At 43.8% G+C, this 15,894-nt stretch overlaps 1 protein-coding gene across 3 annotated transcripts in view; it reads left to right on the top strand.

Moving 5' to 3' along the window:
• The window catches only part of TMEM131L (transmembrane 131 like), a 186,499-nt gene extending 177,123 nt beyond the window's left edge, over positions 1–9,376 (top strand). For all 3 annotated transcript variants that reach the window (XM_064383805.1, XM_064383804.1, XM_064383806.1), the window contains exons 32-35: positions 4,704–4,824; positions 6,120–6,208; positions 7,347–7,486; positions 8,228–9,376. In XM_064383805.1, coding sequence (XP_064239875.1) covers positions 4,704–4,824; positions 6,120–6,208; positions 7,347–7,486; positions 8,228–8,503 — 626 coding nt within the window. In that variant the 3' untranslated portion in view covers positions 8,504–9,376. The remainder of the gene's footprint in view (positions 1–4,703; positions 4,825–6,119; positions 6,209–7,346; positions 7,487–8,227) is intronic.
• The last annotated feature ends 6,518 nt before the right edge of the window (positions 9,377–15,894 follow it).

Raw genomic sequence — 15,894 nt, 5'->3', positions numbered from 1 at the left:
TGAGGGTGCAGCACATCACCTGCTTACCACTTTCCCTGGCCTGCTCCCCTTCCTCCCCAACTCACTCTATTTTAGAAGCTGGTTAATTCAGCCTCTACAGGCTTGGAGACCAGCTTGACTCAGGCAACAGGGTTGAGACCTTCTGCCTGCGGGGAAGGCAGTTGCCTGGGTGCATGGAAGTAGCAGTGGGTAGGAAGGAAACCTCTCCTGCCGGGAGCGGGTGGGGGGACTCTGATGGGAAGTGAACTCCAGTCCTCCCTCAATTTCTTCTTTTTTCCTCTTCTTCGACCTCTCTTCTTTTGTTTCCTGTCTGATTCTAGGGCTTCTTTCTTGCCTAACGTGGGTCAGGAATTGTGGCAGGATAAACCTGATTTTTATTCTGTCTTTAATACACATACTTGCTTTTGGTCATAGAATTTAATGCTGGGTTTAAAAGCTGCTCTGCACATTGGAGAATTTTTACCCTTGAAAGTGGAAGACTTTATGTGGTTCCTTTTGGACTTGTCCAGTTATCAACAGAAATAGCAAATTGAATCTAATGACTAGTCCAGTAAAATAAGTGTTTTCAGTTAAAAAAATCTAAAATTCAGTAAACCACAGTTTGCAAAGGCAAGATGTGGGGGTGGTTTGGATGGTACTTTTCTTTTTCCTGTGGGTTAATAGAGAAAGGTAGGATTTTAATGGTGAGGAAAAATAAAAACTGACAGAGCATCTGCCCTTCAGCATATGCCATCCTGCTTTGCTGTCAATTGGAGATATATGTCTGGTTTGGTGTCCTAACCCAGGGGTAGGGGTGTGTGTGTGTGCGCGCGCACGCGCGTGCGTTCACACTTCAAGTGCCTTCACCTTGGCCCTTGTCAGATGTACTGACCGAGTACATCTTGTCCACAGTCTATTACCTGCAAAGCAGTGGGCGCATCGCCTTTATACTCCCTCACATTCCTCACAGCCATGTTTTCCTTCTTGCCCATCTGGGATGGCCTGATCTATTGCTACAGTCATTTCCTCAACTCCTCTTCCTTTATTGCTTTATCACAAAGCCCCAGCCATGGTTTGGCCCAGGGCCCCACCTGCTCCACCTGCTCCTGTGCAGGCGAGTGAAGCTGGAGAGCAGTGTTCCCCATGCCAGCTGCCTCTATGGATTCCCCGACACCCACTCTGCATAATACCTGTGTCCTCCCGCCCTGCCCCTCTGTCTCCACAGTTCCAATGCCTCCTGCCTCATTCTTTTACTTGATCTTGCTTCCTGCTTTACTGGAAAAGAGAGAAATGATGAGAGGCCTTCAGCAAGCTCCCACTGCCCTCTCCACCTGCCCACCATTCTCTGCCATTCTCTGTCTCTCTCTGCCATTCTCTGCCTCTCTCCTGTTGCAGCCTGAAGGATTGTCAATGCAATCCTTCTCTCCAAGGGTATTATTGCAGATTTTCCCATCCCTCCTCCATCATCAGTTTTTCTGGAATGGGTCATTCTCATCAGCACACAAATATACTATAATACTTCCCATCATTAAAAATACAACAATAGCCAAAACTCTCTCTTGACTGCCTTCTTCAGCTGTTACTGTTTCTCTGCTCCTGTCTTTAGGAAACTCCTTAGAAAAATTATCTTAGTTGCTGATTCAAATTCCTCTCCTCCTGTCCTCTCTAGAAACCCCTGTAATCTGGCCTTTGCCACTATGGCTCCCCTGAAACGGTGCTGTCGGAGTCTTTGGTGATTTGCACATTGCTGAGTGTTTGATCGGTTCTGTTTTCGGTCCCCATGTTGACCTATGACATTGGACGTTCTGTTCTGGCTGGTAGACCTTAGGTTCCTGATCCAGCTCCTCCCCGTCTCCCCGCCTCATGACCCCGAGCCCTCTGGAGAGCAGACCTTGGTGCCCTCCTCTTCTCTGTATGCGCACACTCTCTTGGTGATCTCATCCGCTTGCAGAGGTTTGAGCCTTCCTTTGACCTGGACAACTCCCAAATGTATGTGTAGAAGATAGTCTCTCTATTGTGTTGGACATTAAGCAAACTCGTGCCTTGCCCCAAAGGGAGACACTAACTCCCCCTTCAGAGATTTTGCCTAACAAATGCACTGGGAAAGCTAGGCCAGAAGGAGCTAGTGCCTGTTCTCATAAGAAGTGCAGAAACCTGAGAGACCCATGGAGAATTGTCTCACAACATACACACCTCTTATTTCTATGTAGCCTCGGCTTCTGGTAGACTTTCACATGAGTGCATCCTGCCATAAGCAATTCTTAATCTGACCAAGGGAAGGTGGAACCAAATCTGCTTTGTCTCATACACTTACTGACAGCTGCTGTCCACAGGAGCCCACGCAGCAGGATGAGGCCACTTTGCAGTATTGACCTCAACCATGCCCCAGAGTCTCAGACCCAACCAGCTGAACAAATCTGATAGACCACCAGGGTCTACCTTAGAGAGCCAGATGGCTTTCTCTGTAAGTTTCGGTGTTGATCTTTCCACTTAGCCAGAGGCATTACTCCAGGTACAGCAGGATGTATTAGTGGTTGCATAGACTGCACCTTGGCCTGCAGGGAGAACATCTGGAGCAATTCTGTCATCTGTAACTACCACGGCCAGTGAGTTGAGGCCTATCCAGATGCCTTCCAGGGACCAGGTGCTGTCTTCGATCACTTCAGCTAATATCAGCAAATTCCATACCAGCCGTTTCTAACTGGGTAGCTCCCTCCTAGTGATTAATTCCCATAGGATGTGCATGAACCAGTTACCTTCCAGGAAGCTTACTTTGTGCCCAGTGTGTCATGCTGGAAGTGTTGCCATGTCTGGGGCAGTGATGCACCCAGGTAGCAACAATGGCAGCCTGGGTGGTGCAGACCTGATCAGTATCTTGATTCCAGTTGATCTCAGTGGAGAACATATCCTCACCAAGGACCTGCATCTTGAGTGGCTCCAAGGTTTAAACAGAAGCCAAGATCCATTTCCACATTTCAGAGCCCCAGACAACATAGCTTTAATCTGCCAGTCTGTTGCTTCCCAAGTGGTAGACCAAGCACCTAAGCCATTGGCAATAGCCTACGAGTCATTTAAGCCTAGCAAGGTTCATCAGGGCAGAACTAGCCAGAGCTGTGAGAACCACTTTGGGTTCTGCCCACTGATCAAAATGGCTGCGTTCCTTTTCAGTTCTGCATGGTGGGTGTTGAGGTGGGACAGCTGCAGCCTCCTACTAGATGCTGTTGGATTTCAGCCAGACCCAGCCATCAGTGAGGCAGGCCCAGGCATTTAAGGGAGCTCTTGGGAATTGAGGGCCCACTGAGCCAGCACCTTCGCTTCAGGTACAGAGTGGGGGGGATAAAGTTTCCCTAGAGGGATAGCTGCCATTTTTCCACATAAAGCTGAAATATAGCTGGGGCAAGCCCACTGCATGAGCTCCAGCCTGGTTGCATGAGTTCCTCTGAGCCCCACGGGGGTGACTCAGACAGCCCTAGATGGATGCCACACATAGTGGGTTGCGCTATAGGAGAGGAACCCTGAGCTTTGGGACCCCAAAGATTTTATAATAGGCATCAAGCATGCCTGTCTTTTGCTCCAGAAAGAGACACTATATGTTCCAAGGCTTTTGCCTAGCAAACGTCTATGAAAAGATAGTCCAAAGAAAGGTTGCCATGCCTCTACTTACAAGATGTGCAGCAATGGGAGCAATCCCTAGAGACTTGTCTCCAAGAAGTGGCTCTGCTCAAGTCTTTTCGGTAGCTTCAGAAAATGCCTAAATTCTTCAAGGGGCCCACAGGCTCTGTCTTCTCCACTCCCAGTGAGCTCTGTGGCTAAGCCCCTACTCTTGCCCTTTCCCCTCTCCTTCCTGGCCACACTGGTATCCTTGCTGTTTGAACTCCCCAGGCATGTTTGCTTCAGGGCTTTTGCAGTACTGTTCTGCTGCCTGGAATGTGCTTCCCCTGTATCCACTGGGCTCACTTCCTCACTCAGTCACATCTTTGAGGTGTTGTTCCCTCAGTGAGGCCTTTGACCATCGTATCTTAAATAGTTGTATTTGGCCAGGCACAGGTGGCTCACACCTGTAATCCCAGCACTTTGGGAGGCCAAGTGATCACTTGAGGCCAGGAGTTTGAGACCAGCCTGGCCAACATGGTGAAACTCTGTCTCTACTAAAAATACAAAAAGTAGCTGAGCATGGTGGCAGACTCCTGTAGTCACAGCTACTTGCGAGGCTGAGGCAGGAGAATCGCTTGAGCCTGGGAGGTAGAGGTTGCAGTGAGCCAAGGTGTCACCACTGCACTCTAGCCTGGGTGACAGAGTGAAACTGTCTCAAAAAGAAATTGCTGTATTTGCCATCATTATCAGCACTTACATTATCTGCCGTGCTATCTTCATTGGTTGTCTCTGCTCACTTGAATGTAACTTCTTCACTGCTGTATCCTCAGTGTCTATAACGGGGCCTTGCAGAAAGTTATTCCTGAAATACTTGTTACGTGAACCTCATCTTGTCATCCAGGTCAGGAGACAGACACCGTCTGAAGAAATGGTCAAAATAATACACTGTATTTCAGAATTATATCCCGAAATTATATCCCAAAAGGAGTTAGTCAGCGTGTGTGGGTGACATCAGGGAGCGTTTTCCGGAGGGAAGAGCAGGTTCAGGAAGGGTTGAAGTTCAGGAAGAGCAGGTTAAGGATGAGGGCCAGGTGAGGATAGGGCGGACTCAGGCCTTGTTCTCTTCCTAGGTCTTTACTCACCTGGAGACCTGTGGCCCACTCTGCCGGTGTGTCTGACAAGCAGCTTAAACTGCACCCTGGAGAACGGCGTGCCTTGTGTGATTCAGGAGCCTGCCCCGGTTCATAATAGGTACAGCTTCACCTCTCTGATTGGGGCCTTGCTTAGTCTAAGGCAGTTGGAGTTTGAGTTCAGTTTGTTAGGGTTTCCTTACCAAAACGAGGGCCAGGCTTCTTCCTCAGTGTACTTCAGCTGTGTGTTCCTTCTGATTTTAGAGTTGGGACTAAACAAACCAGGCATTGAGAGAAACATGAAAGGAAATAAAAGAAATGAGGCTAGTGACAGTGTCATTATTTTTAAAAAATTGAAAAGATGATTTATTCATACATTAGAGGCAGATTTGAAAAAAACACTCATAATTCCTAACTCCTAGCAGAGCAAAGCTCTTCATTTTTCTATGGCATTATTCTTGAACCCATTTAACATTGTATTTATTTGTTTGTTTATTTACTTTTTGAGATAGAGTCTTGCTCTGTTGCCCAGGCTGGAGTGCAGTGGTGCAATTATAGCTCACTGCAGCCTTGAACTCCTGGGTTCAAGCAATTCTTTTACCTCAGCCTCTCGAGTAACTAAGACTACAGATGTGTGCCACCGTGCTGGGCTAATTTTTTTTTTTTCTTAGAGACAGGATCTTGCTTTGTTGCCGAGGCTGGTCTTGAACTCTTGGTCTCAAGTTATCCTTCTGCCTTGGCCTCCCTAAGTGTTGATATTATAGGCATGAGCCACTATACCTGGCCCACATTTAAAATTTTAAAAGAGCAAATAATTTGAGTGTTGAAAAACAGTTACACAATGGCAGTTTCTCAAATTTGCTATTTGATACTAATATATCATTCAATTAGGGAGCCTTAAGAAAATTAGATATTTAATCTCAGAATCCATTTGCAGGTTTCCTGGGTTCAGTTTATTGCAACAGTATTTCCTATCTCATTTCTATAATAAGAATCTAGGTTGCAATAGGGATCATTATCATGACGTATAGTCTTTATAGTTAGGACTTCTCTAAGATGAATGCTGGTCTCGCTCTGAGTGGACATTTTTAATAGAACATGTTTAAGTTTTTCAGATGTGCACAAAGACACTTCAAGGTATTCCAGCTGTTCTTTCACAGTGCTGATAAAGCCACAGCTCTCTATCTGTCTCTAGTTAGACTTAACAAACATGGTGACAAAGGAAGTGTGTTCCTAGTCCATGCCATCCATCCCGCACATGGTGTGTCATTAGTAAGTCTTTGATTCTGTGACTTGAGAAAGTACACCTTTTATTTTCCAAAATTGGGGAATTCACAGTGATTAGGATGCTAGGCAATCAAATCATTTTCCTTTTTCTTTATTTGATGTCTTGACCACTTGTTTTTTTGGGTGCAGTTTCATTGATTGGAGTGCAACATGTGAAGGCCAGTTTTCCAGCGCATACTGTCCGTTGGAATTGAACGATTACAATGCCTTTCCAGAAGGTAAGAGCTCTTCAGACAATCCCAGTGCCATTCTTCTATTCTCAGAAGGTCAAAGCTGGAAGTGTGTGGACTTAGAAGAATGTGCCATTTAACAGTGAGCAGACTTTGAGAATGAGCTTACAGTAGACCGCCGAATGGCTTCATGTGGATCCAGTTTGCACTGATGCCATATATAATTTTATATGACCTTCAAAAACCCCTCCAAATTTGGGTGTCTGGGGGCTTCAAAAATAACGCTAATCCATTTAGTCCTTCTAGTTAGGCAGAACTGGGTCATTTGGAGCTGTGTGGAGGTAACATTGCTGGTGATCCATTGGGAGGCTGGGGGCTTTAGCTGCTCGCTCTTCTTTTTAGGCAGGCAAGTCCCGTGTGAAATGCAAACATTGGCCTGCTTCCCATTAGGTCCTTACTTCTCTGCCCTTGGCTGGTGCTGCAGAAGGAAGGAAAGGAGCTTGGAGGGGAAATTGTGGAAAATTGCAGATGCTTGGGCTCAACCATCTGTAATAATAAAAAAGAGCTATGGGATTTCCCTGGTCAACTGGAAAATGCTCTATTGTGCATTACTGTTGGATCATGGTTTCTTATGCTAGAGTTGCCTTTTCAGGAAAGAGATATATCATTCTTACCTAGATTTTGATACATGCATTGCTCCATGCTAACCACAAGGGGGTGCTTCGGGAATGTTCTTACGCTTGTGAGTGTCTGTTCATTATGTTCTTAATGCTATCTAAGGAGTCCTTGGTTTGGAATTGCTTTATCAGCGCGTATGATATATGTGTAGGTGGCTGAGCTTGGCATGATAGGTAATAAAAACATTTTAAAGACTGGCGAGAATCTTGACACTATTTAGATCTCTAGTAGTATTTTAGTGTACTTTGTGTAATAGAAAGGTTCCTATCAAGTGATCAAACAGAGAAAAACAAGCCCGGAGGAAGACCTTCCACATTGAGGGCGTCCTAGGTTGTGTGTCTGATAAACAGTTTTAATCTTGAGAATGACATTGAAACGACTCTCCTGGTCCACATGGACCAAGTATTTGTGTCAGTATAGTAAGGCCTTGAAAGCTTTTTAGCCTGAGTGAGAATTCAGTTCTCAATGAAAATGTTTACCTATGATGATATTCTCCCATTCTTTGTAGAAAACATGAACTATCCCAATGGCTTCCCCTGTCCTGCCGAAGTTCAGACAGACTTTATGGGTCACAACTCACAGTCTACCTGGAACACCCCGCCCAACATGCCTGCTGCCTGGGGACATGCCAATTTCATCAGCTCTCCGGTCAGTGTTGCCCATCCTGTGCTGGGAAGCCGTGGGTAGCTCTGAACTGTTTCCAGTGCGTCCTTAAGCCTGGTCTCAGCTAGCTTTAGCGTTAGGTTCAGACCAGCCAAAACCTGGCTTGTTTCTTTTAGATCACAGAAGCCAGGGCTGGCCACCCTCTGCAGGAAACTAACATGTAATAATCAGATGGGTGCGATCTTGCAGACATTGACATTCTGGCCACCCCAAATGAAAAACATCCCCAAATGCACCAAGCAGTGGTCCTGTGTAGATAAAATTGAACATGGGCCAGCCCTCTGTGACACAGCTGTCTTTATGTGGACTCACTTCGTCTTTACGTCAGTGATAAGAGATGAAAGTCCCAGGAAGGTCAGTGGGTGGTCAGGCTTCCAGCACTCCCTGCCTGTGAGCCCGGCTTCCCTGCTCGGAAGCCCCACAGCTTCTCCTTTCACATCCGCTTGACACTTGTTTTTGTGTTTTTCCAGATAGAGGATATTTGGTCTGTGGGTTCTTCCTTGGGTTGCAAATAAGTTTATCCCATTACATGAGGATTTCACAGCCTTTCCTTTGAGAAAAAATGGAGTTAACCCAGATTTAAATTGAGAGTGGTCTAATAACTTCCAAGTAGCTCAATACCATTGTAGTATTCAGTACTTTGTATTCAGTGTTGACATTACCTTTCTAAGGCTGCTCCTGCTTTTTTTTTTTTCACTTATTTTTCCTTCCTCATTTATACTTCAGCCCTACCTCACAAGCACCCGAAGCTTGTCTCCGATGTCTGGACTCTTTGGTTCCATCTGGGCTCCGCAAAGCGATGTGTATGAAAACTGCTGCCCCATCAACCCCACCACGGAACATTCAACTCACATGGAAAACCAAGCGGTCATGTGCAAGGAGTACTACCCAGGGTTTAACCCATTTCGTGCCTATATGAACCTGGACATATGGACTGCCACAGCAAATAGGAATGCAAATTTCCCACTGTCTAGGGACTCCAGTTACTGTGGGAATGTGTGAAAAGAATCGGATTTTTAAACAATGTGAATAAAGAGGCTTGTGTTTTCATTACTAGTGTAAACTGGTTATTGAGATAGATTATGACATTGGTGGATATTTTGGCACTTTTATATGAAAATAAATTTTTTATTGAAATCTGGGTGCTCTATTTTTTTTTAACTCCTCATGGATAAGTGGTAGAAACAAAGCATCCATATGTCAGATCTTTGAAAAGTCAAGAAGGGTGTCAGACATGCCAAATGTTTTAAATCTGAACAAGGGAGATGTCTAGGAAGGTAGGAGTTGAGCAAGAAATGGCTGCTATGGTTTTCTTCCCCTGAGCATCGCAGCCACCTGAGGAGCTTTCAAAAAACGAAGTTGCTCAGGTGCCCGTCCCAGAGATTCTGGTTTAATTGATCTGTGGCTCAGACAATCGGGATTTTTAAAAAAGTTCTCTGGATGATAATGAGCAGCCAGTGTTGAGAACTGCTGGAAAGCCCAGCTTAGCAAGTTACTCGCTTGGGCCGACTGTGCTCGGGGGTGCCGCGTGGGGTTCTTTCCAGTCCTGGTGTGTTGCTGGGATGAACCAGAGCACCCTAGAGCTGTTCTCTCCTTCCCACTTATAGCAAGGGCTGTTCCTCCGTCATGCCAGTCCTTGAGGGCAATGACAGCAGCAGGGACATTCTGGTAAGTGTGTGGTTTTCCTCCCAGTAAGCAGGCTAACCCTGAGGACAGGAACCTAGGGGAGGTTAGGTGGCTGATGCATGTTTTACCAGATCAGTTTGTATCTGCTTGTCATTGATCTTAGAAGTCCATTTTATGGTGGAATTATCTATTTGCATGTATAAACTTTGAAAATGTTTTTAAGTTTTAATAAAGTTATTTTTACATGTTGTTTTGTCTTTATATTAGAAATTCTATAGGCGTGATTTCTTTTTTTAAATTTAATTATATATATATATATAATTGCACTTTAGGTTCTGGGGTACATGTGTAGAACATGCAGGATTGTTGCATAGGTACATACATGGCAATGTGATTTGCTGCCTCCCTGTCACCTATATCTGGCATTTCTCCCCATGTTATCCTTCCCCAACTCCCTACCCCCACTGTCCCTCCCCTAGTCCCCCGACAACAGGCCCCAGTGTGTGATGCTCACCTCCCTGTGTCCATGTGTTCTCATTGTTCAACACATGCCTATGAGTGAGAACATGCGGTGTTTGATTTTCTGTTCTTGTGTCAGTTTGCTGAGAATGATGGTTTCCAGATTGATTCACGTCCCTACAAGGGACATGAATTCATCATTTTTTATGGCTGCATAGTATTCCATGGTGTATATGTGCTACATTTTCCTTGTCCAGTCTATCATCGATGGGCATTTGGGTTGGTTTCAAGTCTTTGCTATTGTAAACAGTGCTGCAATGAACATACATGTGCATGTGTCTTTATAATAGAACAATTTATAATCCTTTGGATATATCCCCAGTAATAGGATTGTTGGGTCAAATGGAAATTCTATTTTTCGGTCCTTGAGGAATCGCCACACTATCTTCCACATGGTTGAACTAATTTACACTCCCATCAACAGCATAAAAGTGTTCCTATTTCTCCACATCCTCTCCAGCATCTGTTGTCTCCAGATTGTTTTAATGATCTCTATTCTAACTGGCATGAAATGGTATCTCAATGTGGTTTTAATTGGCATTTCTCAAGACCAGTGATGATGAGCATTTTTTCATGTTTGTTGGCCTCATATATGTCTTTTGAAAAGTGTCTGTTCATATCCTTTGCCTACTTTTGAATGGATTTGTTTGTTTTTTTCTTGTAAATCTGTTTTAGTTCTTTGTAGATTCTGGATATTAGCCCTTTGTCCGATGGGTAGATTGCAAAAATTTTTTCCCATTCTGTTGGTTGCTGGTTCACTCTAATGATTGTTTCTTTTGCTGTACAGAAGCTCTGGAGCTTAATTAGATCCCATTTGTCTATTTTGGCTTTTATTGTCAATGCTTTTGGTGTTTTAGTCATGAAGTCCTTGCCTATGCCTATGTCCTGAATGGTTTTGCCTAGGTTTTCTTCTAGGGTTTTTGTGGTGTTGGGTCTCATATTTAACTCTTTAATCCATCTGGAGTTAATTTTAGTGTAAGGTGTCAGGAAGGGGTCCAGTTTCTGCTCTCTGCCCATGGCTAGCCAGCTTTCCCAACACCATTTATTAAACAGGGAATCCTTTCCCCATTGCTTGTTTTTGTCAGGTTTGTCAAAGATCAGATGGTTATACATGTGTGACGTTGTCTCCGAGGCCTCTGTTCTGTTCCATTGGTCTATATCTCTATTTTGGTACCAGTACCATGCTGTTTTGATTACTGTAGGCTTGTAGTTGAGTTTGAAGTTAGGTAGTGTGATGCCTCCAGCTTTGTTGTTTTTGCTTAGAATTGACTTGGCTATGCGGGATCTCTTTTGGTTCCATGTGAAGTTTAAGGTGGTTTTTTCCAGTTCTGTGAAGAGGGTCAAAGGTGGCTTGATGGGGGATAGTGTTGAATCTGTAAATTACTTTGGGCAGTATGGCCATTTTCACAATATTGATTTTTCCTAACCATGAGCATGGAATGTTTCTCCATCTGTTTGTGTCCTGTCTTATTTCCTTGAGCAGTGGTTTGTAGTTCTCCTTGAAGAGGTCCTTTGCGTTCCTTGTTAGTTGTATTCCTAGGTATTTTATTCTCTTCGTAGCAATTGTGAATGGCAGTTCGTTCTTGATTTGGCTCTCTTTAAGTCTGTTATTGGTGTATAGGAATGCTTGTGATTTTTGCACATTGATTTTGTATCCTGAGACTTTGCCAAAGTTGCTTATCAGTTTCAGGAGATTTTGGGCTGAGATGGGGTTTTCTAAATATACAATCATGTCATCTGCAAATAGAGACAATTTGATTTCCTCCTTTCCTAATTGAATACCCTTTATGTCTTTTTCTTTTTTCTTTTTTTTTTTTTTTTGAGACGGAGTTTTGCTCTTGTTACCCAGGCTGGAGTGCAATGGCGCGATCTCGGCTCACTGCAACCTCCGCCCCCTGGGTTCAGGCAGTTCTCCTGCCTCAGCCTCCTGAGTAGTTGGGATTACAGGCATGCACCACCATGCCCAGCTAATTTTTTGTATTTTTTTTTTTAGTAGAGACGGGGTTTCACTATGTTGACCAGGATGGTCTCGATCTCTTGACCTCGTGATCCACCCGCCTCGGCCTCCCAAAGTGCTGGGATTACAGGCTTGAGTCACCGCGCCCGGCCCTATGTCTTTTTCTTGCCTGATTGCTCTGGCTACAACTTCCAATACTATATTGAATAGGAGTGGTGAGAGAGGGCATCCTTGTCTAGTGCCAGATTTCAAAGGGAATGCTTCCAGTTTTTGCCCATTCAGTATGATATTGGCTGTGGGTTTGTTGTAAATAGGTTTTATTATTTTGAGATACGTTCCATCGATACCTAGTTTACTGAGACTTTTTAGCATAAAGGGCTGTTGAATTTTGTCAAAGGCCTTCTCTGCATCTATTGAGATAATCCTGTGGTTTTTGTCTTTGGTTCTGTTTATGTGGTGAATTAAGTTTATAAACTTGCATATGTTGAACCAGTCTTGCATCCCAGAATGAAGCCTACTTGATTATGGTGGATAAGCTTTTTGATGTGCTTTTGCAATCAATTTGCCAGTATTTTATTGAAGATTTTTGCATCTATGTTCATCATGGATATTGGCCTGACGTTTTCTTTTCTTGTTGAGTCTCTGCCGGGTTTTGGTATCAGGATGATGTTGGTCTCATAAAAAGAGGGAATCCTTCCCTCTTTTAGCATTGTTTGGAATTGTTTCAGAAGGAGTGGTACCAGCTCCTCTTTGTATGTCTGGAAGTATTCAGCTGTGAACCCATCTGGACCTGGGCTTTTTTTGGTTGGTAGGCTATTAATTGCTGCCTGAACTTCAGCCCTTGTTATTGGTCTATTCAGGGTTTCGGCTTCTTTCTGGTTTAGGCTTGGGAGGAGACAAGTTTCCAGGAATTTATCCATTTCTTCCAGGTTTCCTAGTTTATGTGCATGGAGTTGTTTGTAATAATCTCTGATGATGGTTTGAATTTCTGTGGAATCTGTGGTGATATCCCCTTTATTGTTTTTTATTGCATCTATTTGATTCTTCTCTCTTTTGTTTTTTATTTATCTGGCTAGTGGTCTATTTTGTTGATCTTTTCAAAAACCAGCTCCTGGATTTATTGATTTTTTGAAGGTTTTTTTTGTGTGTGTGTGTGTCTCTATCTCCTTCAGTTCTGCTCTGATCTTAGTTATTTCTTGCCTTCTGCTAGCTTTTGAGGTTTTTTTTTCATCTTTCTCCTCTAGCTCTTTCAATTTTGACAATACGGTGTTGATTTTAGGTCTTTCCTTGCTTCTTGTGTGGGCAATTATTGCTATAAATTTTCCTCTAAATGCTGCTTTAAATGTGTCCCAGAGATTCTTGTACGTCATGTCTTCCTTCTCATTGGTTTCGAAGAACATCTTTATTTCTGCTTTCATTTCATCGTTTATCCAGTCAACATTCAAGAGCCAGTTATTCAGTTTCCATAAAGTTGTGTGGTTCTGAGTCAGTTTCTTAATCCTGAGTTCTAATTTGATTGCACTGCGGTCTGAGACAGTGTTATGATTTCCATTCTTTTGCACTTGCTGAGGAGTGATTTACTTCCAATTATGTGGTCAGTTTTAGAGTCGGTGTGATGTGGTGCTGAGAAGAATGTATATTCTGTGGATTTGGAGTGGAGAGTTCTGTATATGTCTTTAGATTTGCTTCATCCAGATCTGAGTTCAAGTTCTGGATATCCTTGTTAATTTTCTGTCTCGTTGATCTGTCTAATATTGACAATGGAGTGTTAAAGTCTCCTACTATTATTGTGTAGGAGTCTAAGTCTCTTTGTAAGTCATTAGGAACTTGCCTCATGTATCTGGGTGCTCCTGTATTGGGTGCATATATATTTAGGATCGTTAGCTCTTCTTGTTGAATTGATCCATTTACCATTATGTAATGTCCTTCTTTGTCTCTTTTGATCTTTGTTGGTTTGAAGTCTATTTCATCTGAGATGAGAATTGCAACTCCTGCTTTTTTTTGCTCTCCATTTGCTTGGTAAATCTTCCTCCATCCCTTTATTTTGAGCCTTTGTATATCCTTGCATGTGAGGTGGGTTTCCTGGATACAGCATACTGATGGGTTTTGACTTTTTATCCAATTTGCCAGTCTGTGTCTTTTGATTGGGGCATTTAGCACATTTACATTTAAGGTTAATATTGTTATGTGTGAATTTGATCCTGCCATTTTGATGCTAGCTGGCTGTTTTGCCCATTAGTTGATGCAGTTTCTTCATTGTGTCGATGCTCTTTACCGTTTGGTACATTTTTGGAGTGGCTGGTACTGGTTGTTCCTTTCTATGTTTAGTGCTTCTTTCAGGAGCTCTTGTAAGGCAGGCCTAGTGGTGCTCATAAAGGATTTTATTTCTTTTTATGAAGCTTAGTCTGGCTGGATGTGAAATTCTAGGTTGAAAGTTCTTTTCTTTAAGGATGTTGAATATTGGCCCCCACTCTCTTCTGGCTTGTAGGGTTTCTGCAGAGAGATCCACTGTGAGTCTGATGGGCTTCCCTTTGTGGGTAACCCAACCTTTCTTTCTGGCTGCTCTTAGCATTTTTTCCTTCATTTCGACCCTGGTGAATCTGATGATTATGTGCCTTGGGGTTGCTCTTCTTGAGGAGTATCTTTGTGGTGGTCTCTGTATTTCCTGGACTTGAATATTGGCCTGCCTTGCTAGGTTGGGGAGGTTCTCCTGGATAATATCCTGAAGAGTGTTTTCCAGGTTGGATTCATTCTCACCGTCACATTTAGGTACACCTATCAAACGTAGATTAGGTCATTTCACATTTCTTGGAGGCTTTGTTCATTTCTTTTTACTCTTTTTTTTTCTCTAATCTTGCCTTCTCATTTTATTTCATTGAGTTGATCTTCAATCTCGGATATCCTTTCTTCTGCTTGGTCGATTCGGCTATTGAAACTTGTGTATGCTTCACGAAGTTCTCATGTTTTTCAGCTCCATCAGTTCATTTATATTTCATTATATATCAGTTCATATATATTCTCTATATAAAGCTATATTCTAAGCTGTTTATTCTTGTTAACTTTTCGTCAAACCTTTTTTCTAGGTTATTAGTTTCTTTGCATTGGGTTAGAACATGTTCTTTCAGCTCAGAGAAGTTTGTTGTTACCCACTTTCTGAAGGCTGTTTCTGTCCATTCATCAGACTCATTCTCCATCCAGCCTTGCTCTCTTGCTGGTGAGGAGTTGTGATCCCTTGGAGGAGGAGGAGAGGCGTTCTGGTTTTGGGTGTTTTCATCCCTTTTGTGCTGGTTTCTTCCCATCTTTGTGGATTTATCTACCTGTGGTCTTTGTAGTTGAGTGGACATCCTTTTTGCTGATGATGAAGTTATTTCTGTTTTTTAGTTTTCCTTCTAACAGGCCCCTCTGCTGGAGGTTCACTCCAGATCCTGCTTGCCTAGGCATCACCTGCAGTGGCTGCAGAACCATAAGGGTTGCTGCCAGTTTCTTCTTCTGTTATCTTTGTCCCAGAAAGATACCCGCCAGATGTCAGCCTGTGCTCAACTTTATGAGGTGTCTTTTTGGATATTTGGGGGTCGGGGAGCTGCTTGAGGAGACGTTCTGTCCCATATAGGAGCTCAAGTGCTGAGCTGTGAGCTCTGTTGTTCCATTCAGAGCTGCTGGGCAGGTACGTTTAAGTCTGCTGCAGCAGAACTCATAAACTCCTTTTTTTCCCCAGGTGCTCTGTCCTGGGAAGGTTGGGCTTTATTTATAAGTTCCTGACATGCTGCTGCCTTTTTTCAGAGATGCTCTGCCCAGCAAGGAAGTAGCCTAGTCACAGTCTGCCAGCAGAGGTGTTGCTGAACTGCCATGGGCTCTGCCCAGCTGCTGTGTGAACTTCCTTGCAGTTTTGTTTGTAGAGTTAGAACTGCCTCAGTAATGGTGGACTGTCTCTGTAATGGCAGACTGCCTCGGTAATGGTGGATGCCCTTCCCCCAACAGAGCTGGACCGTCCCAGGTCCAGCTGTGCTTGCTGTGAAACTCTCAATCCAGAGCATTTCAGATTGCTGGTCTTTGTGGGAGTGGGACCTGCTGAGCCAGATCATCTGGCTCCCTGTTTCAGCCCCCTTTTTTTCAGTTGAATGGGTGACTGTGCCTCCCAGGCACCAGTTGAAATGGCCACCCAGATTTGTGTGAGTTTTTGTTTGGAGACCTGCTGTGCTGGCTGAAACAGCCATGCTGGAGACTTGTGACTCTTTTCCACCCTGGAATCTCCTGGTCTGTGGGCAGTAAAAACTGGAAGTTGGAAAATTGG

This window comes from Aotus nancymaae, unplaced genomic scaffold (genome assembly GCF_030222135.1).
Source record: "Aotus nancymaae isolate 86718 unplaced genomic scaffold, 86718_ANA_hifiasm-v0.15.2.pri h1tg000033l, whole genome shotgun sequence".
Classification (NCBI taxonomy): domain Eukaryota; kingdom Metazoa; phylum Chordata; class Mammalia; order Primates; family Aotidae; genus Aotus; species Aotus nancymaae.
This window is presented reverse-complemented; position numbering and strand designations above follow the sequence as displayed.